At 59.0% G+C, this 21,139-nt stretch overlaps 3 protein-coding genes across 10 annotated transcripts; 1 reads left to right on the forward strand and 2 right to left on the reverse strand.

The window, feature by feature from the left end:
* Positions 1-19: 19 nt before the first annotated feature.
* SPSB3 (splA/ryanodine receptor domain and SOCS box containing 3) lies at positions 20-6,261 on the reverse strand. Of its 6 annotated transcripts, none has more exons than XM_059897791.1 (7): positions 6,158-6,261; positions 4,725-4,862; positions 1,701-1,819; positions 1,426-1,613; positions 1,244-1,346; positions 1,041-1,166; positions 20-824 (listed from the first exon to the last, which is right to left on the reverse strand). In XM_059897791.1, exons 2-7 carry the CDS (start codon positions 4,787-4,789, stop codon positions 490-492), a joined length of 936 nt encoding a protein of 311 aa, XP_059753774.1. In that variant the 5' UTR covers positions 4,790-4,862; positions 6,158-6,261; the 3' UTR covers positions 20-489. The 6 variants fall into 6 exon arrangements, with proteins under 6 accessions (XP_059753774.1, XP_059753773.1, XP_059753777.1 ...); XM_059897790.1 differs by having other exon boundaries at positions 1,701-1,875; XM_059897794.1 differs by lacking the exon at positions 6,158-6,261 and adding an exon at positions 5,623-5,890 and having other exon boundaries at positions 1,701-1,875.
* A 350-nt stretch (positions 6,262-6,611) lies between these two features.
* On the forward strand, positions 6,612-12,000 carry NUBP2 (NUBP iron-sulfur cluster assembly factor 2, cytosolic). 2 transcript variants are annotated; one of them, XM_059897788.1, is made up of 7 exons: positions 6,612-6,700; positions 9,121-9,239; positions 9,334-9,532; positions 10,275-10,429; positions 10,545-10,655; positions 10,761-10,830; positions 11,392-12,000. In XM_059897788.1, exons 1-7 carry the CDS (start codon positions 6,685-6,687, stop codon positions 11,535-11,537), a joined length of 816 nt encoding a protein of 271 aa, XP_059753771.1. In that variant the 5' UTR covers positions 6,612-6,684; the 3' UTR covers positions 11,538-12,000. The 2 variants fall into 2 exon arrangements, with proteins under 2 accessions (XP_059753771.1, XP_059753770.1); XM_059897787.1 differs by having other exon boundaries at positions 6,625-6,700; positions 9,394-9,532.
* A 934-nt stretch (positions 12,001-12,934) lies between these two features.
* On the reverse strand, positions 12,935-16,242 carry IGFALS (insulin like growth factor binding protein acid labile subunit). Of its 2 annotated transcripts, none has more exons than XM_059897785.1 (2): positions 16,012-16,242; positions 12,935-14,888 (listed from the first exon to the last, which is right to left on the reverse strand). In XM_059897785.1, exons 1-2 carry the CDS (start codon positions 16,025-16,027, stop codon positions 13,084-13,086), a joined length of 1,821 nt encoding a protein of 606 aa, XP_059753768.1. In that variant the 5' UTR covers positions 16,028-16,242; the 3' UTR covers positions 12,935-13,083. The 2 variants fall into 2 exon arrangements, with proteins under 2 accessions (XP_059753768.1, XP_059753767.1); XM_059897784.1 differs by having other exon boundaries at positions 12,935-14,918.
* Between the last annotated feature and the right edge of the window lie 4,897 nt (positions 16,243-21,139).

Genomic DNA, 21,139 nt, shown 5'->3' on the forward strand with positions numbered 1-21,139 from the left:
TTCCATAGGTATGTAAGCATCAGATGTAAACTCTAAGTTTATTACGGTCGTTTTCAGCCTCAGACGAGAGGAACAGCAGCTGACAACATGCAAAGCAAGTTAAGAAAAACCTAAGGCCGGCGGCGACAGCAGGAAGAGCCGACCTCTCACAAAGCCGTCCTTCTCACAGGCAGCAGACGAGTCTCCCAGGCCTGCAGCCCGAGTCTAGACATGCTGGGGCAGCAGCTCCCCAGAGACTCTGAGAAGGAAAGTGGCTGCTCCCACACCCGGCACAGGAAGCAGAGAGACTAGGAAGTCCGGGTCTCCGGATCACAGGGATAACGGCCCCGGAGCCCCTGTAGCAAGGCCTCTCCCAGCCGGGTGGCAGGGGGGCAGCCGAGACAAACCTTGGTTCAGTCCTCCCTCTCCTGTTGCCCTGGAGGGTGGTCCAAAGGGAGAAACAGAAAACGCCATCCCAGCTGTAGAAGGCAGTTTTCACTGGGAAACAAGCTAGGTCCTTCGGCAGCGCTTCCTCTGGCAGCGCCGGGTCTCGGGGCTGCTGGGATTGGCTGTGGGCGAGGGCGCGGGGGGCTTGCGGTGGCCGCAGCTCATGCTCAGGACCCAGCCCAGCTTGTGGTGCAGCACCTGCTTGAGGCCGGGCGGCAGGGGCAGGCCCTCGAGCGTGTCCCCAGAGTCGGGCCGCAGCTGGCGCAGGCGGTAGCAGCACAGGTACTGCAGGGAGGTGATGCTGGCACAGGAGCGGATCACCTTCATGCTGCTCTTGGCCGCCGTGGAGCACACCATCGGGTAGAACCTCTTGTTCTGCAGCTTGGTGGCTGCCACTCCTGGGGGTGGGGAGGTGGCACAGCCTGAACCCTAAGCTCAGGCTCTCCTAAGGGGGCGAAGGATGCTGGGATTTCCACCTACCCGCCGCCCTTGCCCGGTTCTGGGGACCCTGGGACCTCAGGCTTCTGCAAGGATGGCCTTTCAGGGCCCTCAGCCTCACCAGGAGCTCAGTGGCAGCCACGCTCTGCGGGCACATGTCAGAGTCACGCCCTCACCTATGCACTTCCTGTTCTTAAAAAAGGTCAGTGTCCCATGCCAGGTGTCCAGGTGCACGCCAATGATGGAGCCCTGGCCGAACCGGGAGGAGAAGCTCGTCTTGTCGCCCTTGTGGTGGAGGAGGCCTGGGGGCAGCAAGGTCGGGGTGAGCCCTGCAGCCTCGGGGCCCCCCAGCCCCGCCCACCCTGGGGACCCCACGCACCCGTGTAGGAGAGGCCCCAGCTGTCCTCGTCCCGGCCGAGCAGGCTGCAGAATGTGTGGTGGTACTTGTCCAGGTCCACGTCCGATGTCCCGATGCCCACCATCTGGGAACAGCGGGACTGGCAGAGGGGGCTGGGGACCAAGGTGCCCGGCACCCCTCCCCCCACCCTGCCGGCCACTTACCATGTCAGTGCCGTAGACAGGCGAGGTCATCTTGATCTCCCAGAAGTGCTGGCCCTCCCCCAGCTCCTTGGTGCCCCGGATGGCCGCTGTGCCACAGCTGTACTCCATGTGGAAGTTGACCTTCCGGTTGTCACAGCTCAGCAGGGTGGCTGAGGACTTATTCAGGTCATCCCAGACCCAGTCAAAATCTGCGAGAGAAGAGGCCCAGGCTCGGCAGGCTCCCCCACCACCCTGGCCAGGAGGTCCACCCACCCGTCGCAGGCCCTCACACTCACACTCGTCCTCCTCCCCGCAGCGGCAGTCCCTGCCCCGGTGGGCAGCATGCAGGCTGCCGCAGAAGGCCTCACTCTGACTGTCACAGTCGCAGAAGGACTCCCCGGTCACAGGCACAGCGCTGGGGATGGATGACGGCAGAGATGCATACTCGGGGTCGGAATCCGAGTCGCTGTGCTGAGGGGAAAGGGCCAGCTGTTCCCGCCTCCTGCCCTCCGCCGGCCCAACCGACCCCTTCCCCCACCTGCCCTGCCACCCACCCCAGGCCCACGGGTGAACGGCCGGACGCCCCAAGGAAGGGATCTGGGGCTTTGGCCTCAAAGGGCCTCCTCAGGTCTCAAGGGCTCAGCCAGACAGCCACAGTGACCCTGGACACCTCTTCTGGCTCAGGAGCTGCAAGGGGGCCTCCTTGCCAAAGGCCTACCATGCCGGTGGCTTCCTGGGAGTGGAGCAGAGGGCCCCGGAGGCCCAGCCACTAATAAGCCGCAAGACGGGGCTGCATGCTTAGCCATCGTCATTGTCCAGAGAACATCTAGATTGTGATAAACGGGAGCATGACAGCAAAGTCCACTGCTGACCTAATGAAGGCACCTGGTCTCCCCGTGGCAGCAGCTGGGCTCCGGGGGAGCCAATGGCCATGGCAGGGCCTGCACACCTGTCTCAGGCCGTGGTCCCCTTGTCCGTGCAAGGGTGTGCTCTCAACCCCCATCACAGGACCCTGACGAGCGAGCCCCGTGGTCTCAGGCTGCGGCAGGAAAACATTCAGTTGGGCCTTGGCCCTCTGCATGTGGCTCTCAGTCCTCACAGAATGGACTCCAAGCCTTGAGGGCCTGATCTTGGCCCAGGGGCCAGACGCCAAGGCTGAGCTGGTCTGGTTCCGGGGACCAGTTGACCCACAGACCCTCCTGGAGGCCAGCGAGGGTGCCTCTGTACACCTTGTTCCTGTTCTGGAGCCACATGGGCCCCTCAAGACACCCACCCAGGCTCTGACATCTGGCCGACCAGCGAGGGCCTGGGGGGTCTCAGGTCCCAGGGGTGCAGGCAGCCTCTGCATGCCTGCTCTCCAAGCCCTCCCAGCTTCGCCTGGGGTCCTGGTGCGGCTCTGGCCTCCACCCTCACTCTCCTGGCCTCTGGGTGCTCCTCTGGCCCCCCTGAAATGCCCTCCACACAGCGGTCTGGGTGACCTGTTCAGACCTGGGAATCCTGCTGCCTTGAGAACGAAGCCCACAGACTTAATCTCATCAGAGAATATAAGACCCCCTCCCTGCCCAGCCTCCTCCTCTGCCCTGTCCACCCCTGTCCCCATGGGGCAGGGGTGGGGGTCTGTTTGCCCCTGGATGGCTTTCAGATACCACTTCAAAGAGGCTCTTCCAGCCTCTCACACTGCTTCCTCTTCCTTCTCCTCTTCCCTTCTCGTAGGCTTCCCTGACGCTCTTCTGGGTCCTGCTCACCTGCCTCCTCCCACCGGAACTGAGTTTCTTTGTTATTACACTCAGCCCCAAGTGCCACACAGGAGCTCTGGGAACCGATGGCAGAGACAGCTCAGGGAGCAAGGAGGTTGAGCCCCAGTTGGAGACAGACAGCAGCAAGGGCAGTGGCAGCAGGCCCAAAGCACCCCGCTCGCGGGGAAGAGCAATCCCCCACAAGTCAAGGCAGGCCCACTGCTGCCAGAGGAGACAATCCCTTCCCACTGAGTCAGGAGCCAGGGGCACAGACCTGAGCACTGCTGGCCCCGGGGGTCACACTGCTTGGCACCCAGCACACAACCCCCTGTGCAGAGGGCAGACCCGGCCCCACCACAAGCTGTAAGGAGAGCTTAGAGTAGCGAAGACAGGGACATGTGTGTTCGGCCTTCAAAGGTGCTGGGGTGACACGCTCTCTCCATCCACACAAGTACTCCAGGCCCATTAGGTGACCGGATGAGCCACAAGTGCGTATCAGACACCGCACCCCCAGCCCCTGGACGCCTCCCACATCCCACAGCGATGAGCCAGAGAGGCAGGGACAGACAGGAGAAAAGACTGCTCCAGGCCACGTGGTCAGTGGAAGCTGGAGGTGGGACAGGAATGCAGGCCAGGGCCTTTCGCTGGCCTGGGCAGGGAGCTAAGGGAGGCCCCAGGAAGGGGACCCAGGATGTTGCCTCCAATTCTGCCCCAAGCCCTGGTGCTTCCACGGGACTCAGCTGCCCTCACTGAGGGCTGGGGGAGGATAGGCACCTGTCCCCACCCAGACACCTGGCTGAGCCAGGGCACCCAGGCAGGGTGGCTGTGACAGAGCAGAACCAAGTCACCCGAAGATCACCCTGAAAACAACAGAGGTGACTCAGGGCAGAGCCAAAGCCCAGCTCTGGTCTGAGAGGTTCAGGAAACTGACTTGTGAAGCCCTCCCCACATGCCCCCCACGGCAGGCACAGAGACCACACAGCCCCGCCACCCCTCCCCTGTGGCGGGAGTCAGTGTGGTGAGGCTCTGGTTGCAAACCCCTCAGGTCCATCAGGAACCTGCACTGCAGACAGACAGCTGAGCCACCCTCCTCACGGCCTCTGTGTTCCTGGGCCTCGCAGAGCTCAGGGTCCTGAGCACAGGAAGGCTCAGGAATGTTGGTCTTTAAAGATCAAAATTCTTTTTTTAGATGCATATACACAAACGTTGAGTACAGACTTCAACAGGCAGAGAAAACGTCCAGAAGGTTGCACACAGAGGTAACAATAGCTACCCTTGAAAAGCAGTTGGGTAAATGGAATGGAGAAGTTTTAGTTAAATGAACTGACCAAAGTACCCACTGACACCCTCTTCAAAGAAAAAAGTCTACAGAGGAACGTAGTATATGCCTTGAGGTCCTGCCACCCAGGGCCATGTGTGTCCTTAACCAGTGTGAAGAGCCTGGGGGAGCAGAAGCGGAGCGCACGCAAGGGACGGTCTGCTAAGGCTGGCCCTGTTTTCTGCCCTCAGAGGCATCTTTCTCTTTCAGTCTCAGTTCAGGCAATGTTTAGTCCAGCCGTGACCACCTCACCCACTGGAACCTACCTGCCCATCAGAGTCGTAGCCCCAGTTGGTGGACCCTGCCAGAGCCACGGCCCGGGCATCCGCATCTCGGCGAGCTGCGCTCAGGACAAAATGCCATGCTCTGCTGCTCCGTGGGCGCCTGGCCATGGTGGGCAGGATCTGGAAGAAAGCACAAGGTCTGAGCAGAGAAAGACATATGACACACCGGTAGGTCCCCCAGCACCCCCTGCACTTGGCCCCCAGACTGTGCCAGCCCACCCAGGGTCCAGAACTCTCTTCACAAGCTCATACCTCACTCCAGTGTCCGAGTACCTTGATGAAACCCAGGTAGAGAGTGTGGAATGCCATCCTGACATCCATGACTCTCAAATGCCTAGCTCAGCCCCTCTCCGAGCTCGGCCTCAGGAATGCAAGTGTCCCTCCTGCACATCCCTCAAGCATCTCAAACCTTGCCTGCCCCTCCTCCATTCTCCATTTTGACAAACGGCATTTCTAGCCTCCGAATTCCTCATGCCAGACACACAGCAGTCATCCCCAACACTTCTTTCCTCCCTCCCACCATGGCCTCACAGCCCTCCGCGCCCCACACCATCTCCGAAACATGTCCTGAATCCCTCTCCACCTCTGCTGCCACCTTGCCTGCCCCACCCGCACACAACTCGTCTTCGCTCTGGCTCCTCCCACTTCATTCACTACAACCGAGCTTTTTTTGAAATACAAATCTTAAAATTTTAAATTAACGAGTTTTTAACTCTTCAGGGCTTGCCACTGTTCTTCCAATAAAATGCAATATCCTACAAAGCCTACAAGTTCCGGCCCTGTTCCGGCTGGTAGCTCTTTCCAGCCCTTCGCCCACAACGCTTTCCCCACAACGCTTTCCCCTCCCCTCTTTGGCTCTCAACTTCCATGCCCGACTTACAGTAATAAGTCGCCCTCTGTGATCGTCTACTTCCCAGCTCTGCCCTGGTTTGAAATCCCCAGGAGGGCCCTGCCACGACCCCGAGGGGCGGCAGTGAATGGGCGCAGGCAGAGCTTTTGAGGGATAGGAGCCCGTCTGCAGACCAGGGTTGGTTACTGGAACCGGCCAGAGTGGGCCCGGCCTACTCCTCGCCCGCCACCGCCGCAGCAACAGTAAGCGCCAGGCCGTGCACGCGCAATGCACGGCCCCGAGACTGACCCCGCTGCAGTAGGGGTCGCTTCCCCATCAGGCATCGCACTGTCTCAGGATCGGTGGGGTTGCGGGGTTCCTCCCGCCCGCCGCCCCGCCCGGCCTGCGGCGCAGCGCCTCGCCAGCCTCGCCCGGCCCTGCCGCCGCCGATGCCGCCGCAGGAACAAAGGCGCGCCGGCCCCGCCGCCCGCAGCTCCGAAAGGTCGGCGGGCGCGGCGGGGTCGAGCCGGGCGGGGCGGCCGGGCCCGGGAGACCCGGGGAGGCGCGGACGCGCCCAGCCGCTCACCTGCAGCCGCCCTGCGCCGCCGCGCTCAGCCCGGCCTGCCGTGCCCTACTTTCCGCTCCCGAGCGAGACGTAAACAATCCCCTCCCTCGCGGCCCGCCCCCTGCGCGGCATTGGCCCCGCAGCGCGCGCGGCCCGGGGCTACGGGTGAGGGGCGGTCCTCGCGGCACACGCCTCTTCCTGAGAGGCTGCTGGATCTGTCAATCCTGATCCGACGTCCCCATTGGCCACATCTCAAGCGGTCGGAGACAAGGCCCGCGCGCCCATTGGACGCGGGGCGAGGAAAAGAAGCGGCCTCACGCTGGGGCGTTGACACGGAAGTGGGTCTAGGTCCTGTACGTCGTCTGCGCCGGAACGTGCGTGCACCCCCTCGTGAGATCTGATTGGCTGAGGGTAGCGCGAATGGGCCTATCAAGAGGAGTCAGGGGGAGGGTTCGCGCTGCCCATTGGTCCGAAGGCACTTTACTCAGGCAGGGAGGCGGACTGTGCGAGGAGGAAGTGGCTGGAAGCCGTGCGGCCACCCGGGTGGGATGGAGGCGGCAGCAGGTGAGTATGCTGGGCTGCGGGGCGTTTTCGGTCCGCGGGCGCCGAGGGAGGAGGGAAGGGGCCGGCCCGCAGCTGCTGGTCAGGGCTCCGGGTTTTAGCACACCGTCTGATTTACAGTGTAAAGGTCTCAGAGGTGCTCGCGTGCGTCATTACGGCGCTTAGAAGGAAGTCTTGTTTGAATAAGGAGCTCTAAGAAGGAGAAACTGGAACGTCACATACTCGCAGTTGTTTGTAGAAGTATTATTCTGCTTTTTAAGCCTTGAGATATATATATATAAAGGAAAGTTGCGTGGGACGGAATATGTACATTGGGCACAATCGGATTCGCACAGCTTAGCCACGTTATCTTCCAAAAGACCTCAGGTCTGGTACCATGAGCACAAAGCTCTTACAACGCTGGATTCATCCATCGGATTATAAATGTAACGCTGGAGAGAAAAATCTGAAAAAGTTTGTTATGATAAGGGCAGACTTGCTACAAGGTGAGAGGAATAGCTTCTAGATTGATGGATGAAGGTTTCTCTTTTAACTAAGGGGGAAATGTACATGGAAAGTAGAAAAGCCTAACGGGCTTTGCAGTAAACCTCCCTGTGCCCAGAGGCAACTCCTGGTGTCACTCGTATCTTTCTGGAAAGATTCTTTACATACAAAAACTTCCATATTTGTCCAGCGTATCAAATAATCATGGTTTGGTCGGACTTAAGGTTTGACTGGGCTTTTTATCCATACAGGGTGCCCTTTACTTCCCTCCATGGGGAGATACTGCTTTCCTTTGCCCCTTCCAGGGCAGCCTCTTACATCTAATAGGCACTCGGATTATCGTTGATAATCTGTTTATAAACTTTTTTAGTATTCTTACAAGTGAGAGTTTCTTGTGGTTGGCTCCTAAGGATTGTTGTGTGAGAAGTGACTTGGGAGCAGCAGTGTCCTGTGTGGTGCTAAAGCAGATAAAGTTCCCCAGTCCCACCAGTGAGGAGAGCAAGTCTTCACTATTAGGGGCTTGGCAGTGCAGCACCCGCACGAAGGGCGAGTAGGAATCAGGACCCACATCTGGCTTGTTCTTTCCCTAGTTTCTACCAGACCACCCCTCCCCACACCAAAGAAAGGTGAAATTGATTCCCAAGTACTTTTTGATATTAAAGCAATTTAAGTAATAGCCTTTTAAGTTGACGCAGAGGTGGCCTGAGGCATGGTGTCCAAGGTATTTGTAGGCAATGATCTGGGTGGTTGGGGGGGCGCCCTTTCCTTGTCACCTTATGAGATCTCTCGGCCCCCAGTACCAGACGGAGACCCAGGACAGGCGCTAGAACGCATTTGTGACAAAGACCTGCTGGAAAGCCAGGCCAGGAGCACTGTTGAATTCTTTCTAGGGAGGCTTTGGTGGCGGGGGCCTTTGAACCTACCCATGAGAGATGGGTCAGGAGGGGGGACAGTGCTTATTCACCTTTCGTTGAGCCCCTCCTGGGGACCCGGGTATGCAGTGAGGGTGGTGGAGTGAGTGAGCAGCTTGCTGCAGGCCAGGCAGGAGTCTCAATGGTGAGGTCCTAAGGGCGCTGGGGCAAGAAGTTGGGCATTTTGCAGGGGGCTTAGGGTTGTTTGTATGCAGATGGCAACTGCTGTGGGGAGGCAGGGATTGGAATGGTTAGTATTTACAGGGTGGTATTTCAGGCTCATTGAAAGGAAGAGCAGCTGGGGCAGAGCGACCAGCAGGGCTTCCCAGAGTGGTTGGGCCCGAGCCTGCCTGGGGCATGGCACTGATGCCTTGGCCACCCTTGTGTACCCAGGGTTTCTTAAGGCACGACCTTCAGCCATCCAGGTGACCTGACGTCCGCACCCACATGATTGTGGTTGCTTCCGCAGAGCTGTGGCCTCCCTCCTGAGAACTGGAGGCCAGGGCTGCCTTGAGTGCCTCTTCTGACCCCAGGGGAGGGGGCTGGGCACCTACAGATCAGACCTCAGAGCCGTGAGTGCTGCCCTGGCACAGGTGTACTTCCTGACTGTAACGAGCGCCCTATTTACGTTAGTCTCCACCCATTTCCCTTGGAATCAGCTGGGAGTCTTTGGCTCGAATTGGCCTTTGCTGGCCTTGTGCGCATGAGCTCACAGGTGCACATGAGCTCACAGGTGTGCATGCTGGAAAGAGGAGCAGTTTGAGGCATTTCCTGCCCTAGCAGCCCTGCCCCAAACAGAGTGGGAGCAGCCATTTTTGAGGAACTGGTAGGTTGGGTCTGGGGCCTGCTGGAAGCCCTTTCACGGGGGCGTGTTTGCTCATGCCAGGGTGATGGAGCAGGTCTCAGGACTGCCCTGGTCTCAGGACCTGGGATGTAGGAAGTACCTGGTGACCCCGCAGTGAATGAGCATGGAGGGTGGCTGGTACGAAGGAGAGCCCTGCCCTCCTCCCCTGTTGTCCTTCTGACTAGAGCCTGGAAACCTGGCCGGCGTCCGGCACATCATCCTCGTTCTCTCGGGAAAGGGGGGTGTTGGGAAAAGCACCATCTCCACGGAGCTGGCCCTGGCCCTGCGCCACGCAGGCAAGAAGGTGAGTGCCTCCCATCTCCTGAGCCGCCACCCCTGCCCCTTGTGGGCCTTGGCCGGTGCCCTGCATGCCGCGTGGACGTCCCGCCTCCTTGCAGGTGGGTATCCTCGACGTGGACCTGTGTGGCCCCAGCATCCCCCGCATGCTCCGGGTGCAGGGCAAGGCTGTGCATCAGTGCGACAGTGGCTGGGTGCCTGTCTTCGTGGACCAGGAGCAGAGCATCTCCCTCATGTCTGTGGGCTTCCTGCTAGAGAAGCCGGATGAGGCAGTGGTGTGGAGAGGCCCCAAGAAGAATGGTAATGACCGGCCAGGGGACAGCACTGTCAGCCTGCTGGCCTCCCCAGCTGCCCTCTTGGTGCAGGAGCCCCAGGGCTGCTGGCTCTCCTCCACACAGCCCTCCCCCCACAGCACCAGCCTCCGGTAAAGTTCGAAAGACTCTAGTGCTGGCCTTTTCATTTCCAAGACTCTCCCGCCATGCACCTGAGCAGTCAGCCCGCAAGTATTCAGACAGCGGGCCTGGGGGGCAAGAGCGTGAGACCCAGCTGTGAAGCCTTCAGCCACCTGGTCCATCCCCTGGGGCTCAGACCACCCAGCGTGGGGTGCCTGGTGGGGCTCTGGTGCCTTTGCACAAGCAGATGGCATTAAACTCCCTCTAGTTGGCAGAGCGAGGCTGCCGGGTGTGAGAGCAAGCTCAGGGTGGGGGCTGCTTCCAGGACACGCTGGCGTGGCATTCCACCGCAGGCCACCTCTCGGGCACAGATACCCGCCCCAGGAGGGTCCGCGCTAGCCATCCTCAGCTAAGGCCCGAGCAGAAGTCCTAGGGGTAGGGTGGGGAAGGGTCTCCCCACCTTGCTGTACTCATCCTGCCCCTGGTGAGGAATGGCACACGCAGCTCTCGGGTTGCCCGGTGGTACCGGAACCCACAGACACCGCCCTGCCCCAGGGCTGGGAGGAGGCAGCGGGCTTCGTGTGACCCCTTTGTGAGACCCTGCCTCGCCTGCTCTCTCCCCGACCCCGGGCCACCCTGGGTCTCCACAGCACTGATAAAGCAGTTTGTGTCCGATGTGGCCTGGGGGCAGCTGGACTACCTGGTTGTGGACACGCCCCCGGGGACCTCTGATGAGCACATGGCCGTGGTGGACGCCCTGCGCCCCTACAGCCCCCTGGGGGCCCTCGTGGTCACCACACCCCAGGTACTACGGGAGCACCCTCACCCTGGGGCAGGTGCTTTGCCCTACTCTTTCCGCTCATCTTGGCTGAGTTTTCGGGATGCCCATCAGCTGGTCCCGTCTCTTTCCTGGTCTCCAGGCAGTGTCCGTGGGGGACGTGAGGCGGGAGCTGACCTTCTGTAAGAAGGTGGGGTTGCGGGTGATCGGGGTCGTGGAGAACATGAGCGGCTTCGTCTGCCCACACTGCGAGGTGAGTTGTAGGAAGTTGCAGGAAGTCGGGGGCGTGGGTGGTCGGCCCCTCCCCTTCGAGGGTGGTGAGAGGCCTGGAGGTGGACCCCGCACCTCTGTGTTCTAGGAGTGCACCAACATCTTCTCCAGGGGAGGCGGCGAGGAGCTGGCCAGACACGCTGGAGTCCCCTTCCTGGGTGAGCGAGCGAGGGCTGCCCCGGGGCCCCTGCTCTAGGTGGCCTTACCTCCCTACGCCTCCTGCGCCCAGGGAAGAGAAGAGGAGGGTGGAAAGTCCCGTCCTCCCTGAGCTGCGAGTGTCAGCTAATCTCTAACAAATTGGTTCCCACCAACTGGACAGAGGCAGCCCCCCGGGCTTTGAGTGGGCGTCCACGGCTAAGACGCCTGCTGAGACCATGGAGGTGCAGAGGGGTGGCCGAGGCTCTGCGAGCCTGTATTAGGGACACCGTGGGTGGCATGGGACCATGTCCCCAGCACTCGCTCTGTGCTTTCTTCCAGTGGCCGGAGCCCGAGAGGTGGTGGGGCCGGGCCTGCTGGGCGGGTTGCTGGCCGTCCCAGTGGAGGTTGAGGCCAAGAGTACCTTCCTGCCAGGCACCTCAGCAAGAGGTGTCTGCTCTCGGCTAAAGTGGCACTGCCAGCGGGCTCCTGGGCTGTGGGGAGCGTGGACATGGCCTCCTGGCCCCGGGCTTTGCTCTCACCACCTGGCCCCTTCTCTGCCCCCTTCCCTTTCTCTCTCCCAGGCTCTGTGCCCCTGGACCCCGAGCTCACGCGGAGCCTGGAGGAGGGCCGAGACTTCATCCAGGGGTTCCCCGAGAGCCCCGCGTTTCCCGCGCTCTCCTGCGTAGCCCAAAAGATTCTGAACGAGGCGCCTGTTGGACTTTCCTGACCGAGGCAGTTTGAGTGTCTCCTCTGTGTGCTGTGGGGCTCGTGCTCACAGCCCAGAGCAGAGGTGGCAGCACGGTTCCTGGAACCCGTGGCCCTGGGCTGCCGTCACCATGTGCTCCTCTCCCCGTGGGCCTGCCCTGGACATTTCTGGTGCTTCAGCAGCATCTCAGCATCAGAGCCACTGACAGTCGGTGGTTCCGCCTGGTTGGCCTGTGGCAGGGTCCGGGGATAGCGTGAGGTCGCGATGCCGTGGCCTGACCTCCCTGGTGGTGCAGCTTGGTACTTACATGCCCCAGACAGACTGGCTGCTCCCGACAGCCAAGTCTCCACGTTGTTCACAAAGCTTGTGTGTCTGGGAGCGCACTGGGCCTATAATCCTGGTGAAACAGGCAGCAGCACCCAGTAAGGTGTCAAACTTGTAATTCAGAGGAGCCCAAAATAAACGCGTCCCACCGCCGTGGTTACAGGTTTGACCTTTCTAGATCATTCTGCTCTGGTCCCGCCTCCCTGGCTTAGTGTCACCATGTCCTGTGGCAGACAGTGTCAACTCCCTAAGTCCCAGGAACTGGGCCAACAGCCCTGTCGTCGACAGGCTCCTGAAGACTCGGGTGAAGATACGTTTGGGGAGAGTTTGTCGGGTAACTTGTGTGAGTGGCCATGCTTGGCCCAGTGAGAGCTAAGTGCCCACCCCGCCCTCCGTGCTGCGGGCCTGAGGGGTTGAGCTGAAGAGCAGAAAGGTGAGTGTGAAACAGAGTCCTGGGGGTTTTCCCTGCACGTCTCCAAGGCAGGCCAGGAGGGGGAGGTTTTGGAAAGCAGAATTTTGGCATGGTGTGCTGTTCTTCCCAATGGGAGAGATGGGGTGCTCAGAGAATGTGGAACGGTCCCTGGGGCACGGGTGGCAGGGGGCCTGGGGAAGCAGCCCTCAGGTACCACTTCGTGGGGGCAGATGGGGAGGCGAGGAGTGTACCAAGGATGGATGTTTCTTGTGGGGGTGTGGGGAGCGGGGCCAGAACTGTTGAGGGGTTTAGCCAGGAGCACAGGGACCTGGAGAGTGAGGGTCTGCACCCCCTCTGGCCCCAGGCTGGCCTCAGCAGGAGCAGCTGGGCCCCAGCGTCCCAGGACCAGGCCACCTCCGAGGACGCTGCCCAGCGAGGGGGGCTGAGATGCCGAGGTTCCTGGAGGACCTGAGTAAGTGCCCGCCACTCCTCAGGTGGGGATGGGGCCTGGGGACTAGTGGACGAGAAGAGAGTCTGGGCACAGGACAGGAAGGGTTGTGGACAGGCGTGTGGGACCAAGGCAGCCAGAGGTGGGGCAGGCACGGCATAGAGGGGCCCGCGGCCCAGCCAGCACTCCTCCCTCCCTGAGCTCCCCACACAACCTCATACGCGGCCACATTTATTGGGTTGCCTTTAATTGATGATAGCTGGGGAGGCTGTGTCCCCAATCCTCCTGGTCAGGCCCTCAGGGACCAGGCTGGGGCCCACCGGTCCCAGGTCCATGTCCCCTGGGGTGGCGAGGGCCCGTCCAGACCCCAGGGCGGCCTCCAGTCAGCAGTGGGCAAAGTGGGCCTCGCTGACGTCGCGCAGGTCAAGGCCCAAGACGCTGGGGGGGCTGGCGCAGGTGATGTTGTTGTAGGCGTATGCGGGCGGCTGGCGGTCGTCATCTCCCTCCGCCATGGCCTGGACAAAGCGGGGCACGACGCCCGGGTGCTGCAGGGTGAAGGCCCTCAGGGCCTTGAGGGGGCAGCCGCAGTCCCAGGGGTTGCCCTCGAGCCACAGGCGCTCCAGGCCGGGGGGCTGCGGCACGAAGGTCCGCAGCGAGTTGTTCCGGAGGCTGAGGTAGCGCAGCCGCCCCAGCGGCGCGAGCACAGTCTCAGGCAGCGCCTCCAGGCGGTTGTGCGACATGTCCAGCCAGAAGATGCGCTGCAGGGGCCCCAGGGCATCCACCGATAACGCAGACAGCCGGTTGCGGGAGAGGAGGAGGTACTCCAGGTGGCTGAGGCCTTGGAAGAGCTGGCCAGGCAGGTGCGTGAGCTGGTTGGAGGTGAGGTCCAGCTCCAGCAGCTCGGCCAGCCCCCCCAGGCTCTGCTCATCAATGGCCACAATGCCGTTGTCCTTGAGGAAGAGCCGGCGCAGCCCCGAGAGGCCGGTGAAGGTGTGTGGGCCGAGGCAGCCCAGGCAGCTGCCCTCCAGGTGCAGGCTGTGCAGCTTGCCCAGGCCCTGGAACGCCTGCTCTGGAAGGTTCCTCAGACAGTTGCCAGAGAGGTTCATGACGGCCAGGTTGTAGAGGCCCAGGAAGACGCCCGCCTTGAGCTCCTGGAGCTGGTTGTTGTTGAGCGCCAGCACCTCCAGCTGGTCCAGGCCCTCGAAGGCCTCCTCCGGCAGCTGCCGGATACGGTTGTAGCCGAGCTGCAGCTCCTCCAGGAAGTGCAGGTCCTTGAAGGTCCGGGGCCGAAGGCCGGCAATGGCATTGTGTGAGAGGCGCAGAACGTGCAGGCCCAGCAGCCCCGGGAAGGTGTCCTCCAGGAGGCCACCCACGCGGTTGTGTGACAGGTCCAGCCAGCGCAGCGCCTTCATGCCCAGGAAGGCACCTGGGGCCATGGCGGCGATGAGGTTGTGGTCCAGGTAGAGCTTCTGGAGCTTGGGCAACTTGACGAAGACATTGGCTTTGACGCTCCGCAGGGCATTCCTGCTCAGGTCCAGCTCGCGGAGCTCGCTGAGGCCGCAGAAGAGCGCGGGCTGCAGGTAGGCCAGCTTGTTGCCCGCCAGCACCAGCTCGCGTAGGCTGGCCAGGTCCTGGAACGCAGTGTCGGGCAGCACGGCCAGGCTGTTCCAGCCCAGGTTGAGGTCCCAGAGGTGGGCAAGGCCCCTGAAGAGGCCCTCATCTACCCGGCTGAGCAGGTTGTTGTTGAGGCCGAGCGAGGCCAGGCCCGGCGTGTGCAGGAAGGTGCGGGCCGCCAGGCTGCGCAGTTGGTTCCGCTCCAGGTGCAGGTGGTACAGGTTCTGCAGGCCCAGCAGCGCCTGTGGCTCCAGGCTGGCCAGCCCGCTGCCCTGCAGGTTGAGGAAGCCCAGGCTGGAGAGGTTCCGGAAGGTGGCCGCGGGAATGAAGGAGAAGTTGTTTCCGTCCAGCCACAGGGCCCTGGTGCCGTCCGGGATGCCATTGGGCAGCCGCGTGAGGTTCCGAGAGCTGCAGAAGACGCTGAGCTCATCCGTGTAGACGTCGTGGCCGCAGGAGCAGACGGCTGGGCACTGGGGGCCCTCGGGGTCTGCCGGTGCCGCGGGCTCCTCTCCCTCCAGGCTGTGGGAGCCCAGCACTGCCCAGGAGACCAGCAGCACCACCAGGGCCGGGCCTCCTGTGGGGAGAGGGGCTTGGGGAGGCAGCACTGAGGCGGCCCAGGATGTGAGCCCAGGGCAAGCAAGACATGGAACCTTCCAGGCCTCAGCCACACACCTGGACCACAGCACACAACCGTTTAGAGAAGGTACTGCTGACTGGACCAGAGAAGGTATGGGCTGAGATCTGCGTCCCCCACTTAAATGGGAAGCGGAGACCAGGCAGGACGACTGGGACCTTATCTGGTTCAAAACCAACTGCCCTTTCCACCCCACAGGACCGACGGGGTGGCAGTGCCTGTTCCAGAGAAAACTGAAGGCTGGGGACCTGGCCACTAGGCCGTGTGTTCATCTGCATCCCCAAGGTGGACACTCAAGCCAGGCTAGGCTGCCAGGCAGGCCTGGTGGAAAGTGTGAGAGAACGTTCTGGAGCAGGCTTGCTGCCCTGATTGTCTGGACAGTGAGCTGGATGCCCGCTGCCCCAGCTAGACCCCCGACTGGGGGGTACTCACCTCCGTAGTGTGTCCGGCATGCACCCAGGGACTTGGCCCAGTGCTGGTGTGGGGAGAGGAAGAGGGTGCAGGCCTCAAGGGCAGATGGGGACCCCAGGCCACTGACCCACCAGAGGTTGGGTTGTGGCACAGGACAAAGGATGCCAGGCTCCACAGCAACAATCCCCCATAAGTTCCACTGGGCACTGGGCTGCCCACCACATCAGGCCTCTCTCTGGTCTCTGAGAGTTCCGGGTCCCAGGGTGGACACACCAGCTGGATTGGGCTAGGCTCCGAGAGGGGACAGGGTGGCAATAGCCTGGCCTCTGAGCAGCTGGGAGGGCAGCACGCCCTGGCCCAGTGGAGGGTCTGAGGCAGGGCCCCTGGGGTGGCAGTGTGGGGGCCCTTTCTCCCCTGCGCTGCCAGCCTGGGCCCTCGGGTAGGAGAGGAGGGGGCAGGAGGCAACAGCGATTCTCCAGGGCCAGGCACCCCACCACCCCAAGTGGCCACATTTCCCCCGTGGGCTCCCAGAGCCCCGGCCCACCTAGAGCTGAGCCCTCCCTGGGGGCAGCCCCTACCCCAGTGGGCTTGGGGGCACACGGTCGCCCCCCCCCCCACCGAAGTGAGTGGCTGGGGCACGTGGGGGCCTCACCTCTCCTCAGGGCCATCCCTCGTGCAGAGCAGGCCGCAGGCGGGCAGGGAGCGGGGCGCGTCTGTTGGGGCCGGCTGCTCCTGCCCTCTGGATTTCCCCACTGCCTCTGGGGCAGCCAGCACCCTTGTCACCGGCCAGCCCAGCCTGCTGGCCCCAGCTCCATTAACCCCCTCCTGCCGGGCTGCCAGCATCAGCACTGAGGCCCAGGGTGCGGATGGCACAGGGGACAGGCTGGGGGCTGCATCTGCCCTGACGCATCTTCAGGGTGCAGGGTGGCCCGGGGTGCAGCTCTGAGGGACAATGGGGGCCCATCCCCCCATCTTCCCAACCCCCCCATCTTCCCATCCCCCTGCAGGGCTGGGCGGAGCAGAGCTGGGGCTGCAGGCAGTGCTGGGCGGGGGTCTCCCTCGGAGCAGCCTGTGAGGGGCTGGTGCTCAGCCGGCCCCCCTGCCTGTGGGTAGGGGCCCCTCAGGGGGCTCCTAGGGTCTTCCCTCCCAGCAGATGGCCATGTGGGAGTTAAGCGGGAACCACATGTCTCTAAATGGGCCTGCCCATCTACCCCCGGCATGCTGACCACTCCCCCCTCCTCCCCATTTCCTAACTGCCTGGGTGGGGTCCTTGTTCAAGCTCCCAGGGGCCTGGCCCAGCCTTGGCTTCTCCCGTGACCTCAGGGTCAGCTGCTGTCTGGCCACTGCCCCTCCCCCTAGCCTCTTCTAGGAATGCTTGGCAGGGCTCCGGCCACTTTGTGTTTGCTTTCCCCAACAATGTCCTCCCAGGAAGAGAGTGGGGGACGGCTGGCCTCGGGGGCGAGGTCTTGTGGCTGTGAGACCAGCCCCCACCAGCAGTGGGCCCCATCCTGCCCTCCAGGGCTCCTTTGGGGCCACGGCCACCCTGCACTGCACAGGCCCTGGGACAGGTACCCAGTGCCCGGCCTGAGGTCAGCCACAGGTCAGACATGGTAAGAAGGGGTGTGGCTGCTTGATTCCGGGTGCCATCCTCCCCTCCACCTGGGGAGCCCTGGGCTCTGCTCTTCCAGATCTGACCATATCTCCCCCGGGCTGCCAGGTGCGGTGGTGCTCTCCAGCCACCCCTCCCTCCTTTACTGAGGACCCTTCCTCTGGCTGCCAGCTGTGCCTGCCCACCAGTCCCTCTGCTCTGCCTGGGGCGGGGGGCCTGTGCTCGGAAGGGGCCAGAAGGCATTGAAAAAGGCAAAACTGAGTCTGGGGAGGGCAAGGCTTGTCGAGGTTTAGGAGACTCTCGAACCTCTTGGTGAGGCAGAGGAGGAAGTCAGGTCTGCCTCCTGAAAGGTACATGGTGAGGAGAGAAGAAGTGAGGTAGGCAGGAGCTGTCCGGGCCCAGGAGAGGCTGGAGCCCAGGCCCACCCCCCGAGCCTCGTGGCGCCCCCTCCCCAGCTCATCCCGCAGCAGTGCTGAGGGGCGGCTTTGTCTTCCTCCCTTTATTGAGCTTTGATTTTTTTCCAGGTCGTTTCTCAGCTTCTCTTCTGAGAAATTATAGATCTGCAGGGAGAAAGTCCACACCCAGAAATTTACACGGTAAACATACATTTACACAGCAGAAAATGCGGACTCAGCAGGAGTCCGGGGCCATGGGGCCTCTTCACCAGGAAACTCCCCGCATGCGGGCCAGGGGCACGTGGACTGGAAGGAGGGTTAGCATTCCTGTCTCCTCACACTTGGAGGGTTGGGGCTGGAAACTTCCTGTAAATCCCCAGTAGAGCTTGTGTGGCGGAGAACCCTTATCGGGACTGCGGCAGGCGGGTTAGGTATTTGTAAACCTTTCTCGAGTCCTGCGGTAACACTGGTGTTCAGCCCGCTGAGTTCAGAGAAGACCTCTATCCTGGCCGCCCGGGGCCAGCTCTGTCCCTGCTCCCCCAAAGCGGCCAGTCCTGACCCAGGCTGACTACTGCCTTGGCCTCTCTTTCCAGTTCACCCCGAGGGTCCCCCAGAGGAGTCTGGTTTCTGGTCTTCGTGGAAATGGTGTTGTACGGAAGCCCCAGGCCCGGCCACTCGTGTGCCAAGTCATAGCATCCCTTCCCTCCTTCCTGTCGTGGTGCTGCAACCCTGTGGGGTCCTTGTGCATTTCTGTGGTCCTGAGTGGACCCACTGGGACCAGCCTGTGTCATCCTTGCAGGTAAGGCCACCCCCTTCCTGGGTAGTTAGGGGTCACACCTTCCTGGGGCAATAGGGGTGCCCTCAACACCACCCCCACCCTGTCTACTCTCAGCCCTGAAGGTGGGGGGACAGTGGCTTTCATTGTCCTGTGTTTCTTCAATCACCAATGATGGCAGCTTTTCATAGGGAGGCTCACTGGCCGGTGGATTGTCCTTTTCTGTAAAGTACATGTTTAAGTCTCTTGCTGTCAGTGTGACTTACGTTTTTTTTAAAACTGTATTCTGGATGCAAGCCCCTTGTTAGGTATGTGTGGCCAGTGTTGTCTTCTGCACCGTGGTTTGCATCTCCATTCTCTTCATTGTGATTCTGGTGAGAGTTCTTAATTTTAACGTGGTCTCATAAGATGTTCCTTAAATGGAAAAACTGCAAAAAAAGATTTTTTATCTAGGCCGATGTATGTATCATGATTTCAGGTCCCGTTTGGCATATGGACTTGAGTGTATTCTCTTAAAATATTGTGTGAACACATCACTGCCCTACCTTTCTCTGTGACATCTTTGGGCCACCCTTTCTCTTTCACTTCCTAAGAGTGAGGTGATGCTCAAGTTTCATTCTTTTTGGTGGGTTATGATCGCCTCCCCACATTTAGCGCAGTGGCTTTCCTTCCCTCCTTGCTCCTGGACGCCACCCTTGCCGTGGTCAGGGGCCGCACAGCCGGGCCCTTTCTGGGCTCCCCCTGAACCATGGAGGCAGAGCAGATCCTTCTCTGTCTGCAAGAGCTTCCAGGCTCTTCGTGGTCTGTGTGTTTCCGTGTCTACGGTGGGAGCAGCCTGTCCAGGTTTGACTTGTGTTGCAGTTTGAGTCTTCCAATCCGTGGACATGGCATTAGGTCGTCTTCAGTTTCTTTCAGTGGTGTTTTTGTAGATTTCCACGTTACGATCTTGCATATATTTTTTAGATTTTTTTTTCCTGTAGATGGTTGTTACTTTTGATACTATTGTGTTACCTTTTTTCCTCTTTCATTTCATTTTGTCTTAGCTGAAATATTTTTCTAGAAGTATGCTGGGATAATGTAATAAAGTATTAATTGTGGTGCCTTTACCCAACGATTGTTTCTAAAACAGCTTGATTGATGTACAATTCTCACACCATAAAGTTCACCCACTGTCGATATAAAATTCAGTGATTCTTAGTAAATGTGTACAGCTGTGCAGCCACACGCACAGTCCAGCTTTAGAACATCCCCATACAATCGGTGGCCTTCTGTATCTCACCTTTTGCACTGAGCATGTTTTCAGGGTTCATCTACATAGTGTATATCAGTACTTCATTCCTTGTTATGGCTGGACAATATTCTGTTTTATGGATTTGCCACATTTGTTTATTCATCAGATGATAGACATCTGGTTTGTTCCTATTTTGGGGTTATTATGAATAATGTTGCCATGAACATTTGTGTATGAGTTTTTGTGTGGACGTAGCTTTCACTCCTCTTGGGTAGATTCTTAGGAGTGGAATTACTGGTTCACATAGTATTTATGTCTAGTTTTTAAAAAACTGTTTTCCAAAATGATTGTATCATTTTACAAATTACGAGAATTCCAATTCCACATTCTCACTACTATTTGGTATGGTCAGTTTTGTCTTCTTTTGTTTTTTAGCTCTTCTGTTCCTCTGACAGTTGATATTGGGCACCTATTCATGTGTTTGTTGGCATTCTTATATCTTCTTTGGTGAAGTGTCTGTTCAAGACTTTTGTCCATTTTTTAACTGAGTTGACTCCTTACCGAGTTGCAACACTATATATTATGGATATAAGACTTTATATATTATGGATTATCAAGGATAACATTTGCAGATATTTTTGTTTGTGGTTTGTCGCCTTTTTTTCACGTTGTCTTTTGAAGTACGAAAGTTTATTTTAATGAAGTCCAAAATTTATCAGTTTTTTTCTCTCATGGCTCATGATTTTGGTGTGGTGTCTAAGAACTCTTTGCCTAACCCAAGATCACAAAGATCTTCTAATCAAGGATTATAGAATCTTTCCATTTACTTACATCTTCTTTCTCTTAGTTTGCAGTGTATAAATCTTGCACTAATTTTGATCATTTCTAAGTATTTTGTTAGTTTTGATGCTATAATGGAGTTGTTTTAATTTTGTTTTCAGACTGTTTGTCATTAGTATGTGCAAATACAACAGATTTCTCTTGTTAATCTTGTGTCCTAGGACCTTACTGAATTTATTAGTTCCAGGTATGTGTGTATATCTGGATTCCTTAGGATAAGCCACATACAGGATCACACCATCTGTGAATAAGGACATTTTTACTTATTTTTACTCCTTTCCAATATGTATACTGCCTTTTGTGTGTGTGTGTGTGTGTGTGTGTGTGTGTGTGTGTATGCCTTATTGCATATCAGTACAATGTTGAGAAGTGGCAAGAGCAGATACCCTTGCCTTGTTCCTGATTTTAGTGGGAAGCATTCAGTCATCCACTGTGAATTATGATGCTGGCTTATGTTTTTCATTTATGCTGTCACAGACAGAATAATGCTCCCAAACCAAAGATGTCCATGTCCTTATCCCTGGAATCATGAATGTGTCAGGTTACATGGCAAAGGGGAATTGAGGTTGCTAATCAGCTGACCTTAAGATAGATTAATGTGGATTTTCCAGGTGGCCCCAGTGTAATTACAAGGGTCCTCTAAAGTGGCAGAGGGCATCAGAAGAGGTCGGTGTGAGGCAATGAGAGAAGGACTCAACCCACAGCTGCTGACCTTTGAAGATGGAGGAAGGAGGTCAGGAGCCAAGAATGCAGGTGCCTCTAGCAGCAGGAAAGGGCAAGGAAACAGATTCTCCCTTAGAGCCTGCAAAAGGAACCAGCTCTGTGGACGCTTTTAGTCCAGTGAGACTCATGTCAGACTTCTGACCTCCAGAACTGTCAGATGACACATCTGTGTGGTTTTTTTTCTTTTATTTATTTATCGATTGATTA

The sequence above is a fragment of the Balaenoptera ricei genome, chromosome 15 (assembly GCF_028023285.1).
Source record: "Balaenoptera ricei isolate mBalRic1 chromosome 15, mBalRic1.hap2, whole genome shotgun sequence".
NCBI lineage: Eukaryota > Metazoa > Chordata > Mammalia > Artiodactyla > Balaenopteridae > Balaenoptera > Balaenoptera ricei.

Excerpts from the sequence above, each read along its gene's own strand:
- SPSB3 (XM_059897789.1), bottom strand. The coding sequence starts at position 4,850 with ATGGCCAGGCGCCCACGGAGCAGCAGAGCATGGCATTTTGTCCTGAGC. Across the intron at positions 1,347-1,425 it reads CTGTCTACGGCACTGACATG|ATGGTGGGCATCGGGACATC; the intron begins GTAAGTGGCCGG and ends CGCTGTTCCCAG. Across the intron at positions 1,167-1,243 it reads CTGGGGCCTCTCCTACACGG|GCCTCCTCCACCACAAGGGC; the intron begins GTGCGTGGGGTC and ends TGCTGCCCCCAG.
- NUBP2 (XM_059897788.1), top strand. Across the intron at positions 10,430-10,544 it reads TCGTGGTCACCACACCCCAG|GCAGTGTCCGTGGGGGACGT; the intron begins GTACTACGGGAG and ends CCTGGTCTCCAG. Across the intron at positions 10,656-10,760 it reads TCGTCTGCCCACACTGCGAG|GAGTGCACCAACATCTTCTC; the intron begins GTGAGTTGTAGG and ends TCTGTGTTCTAG.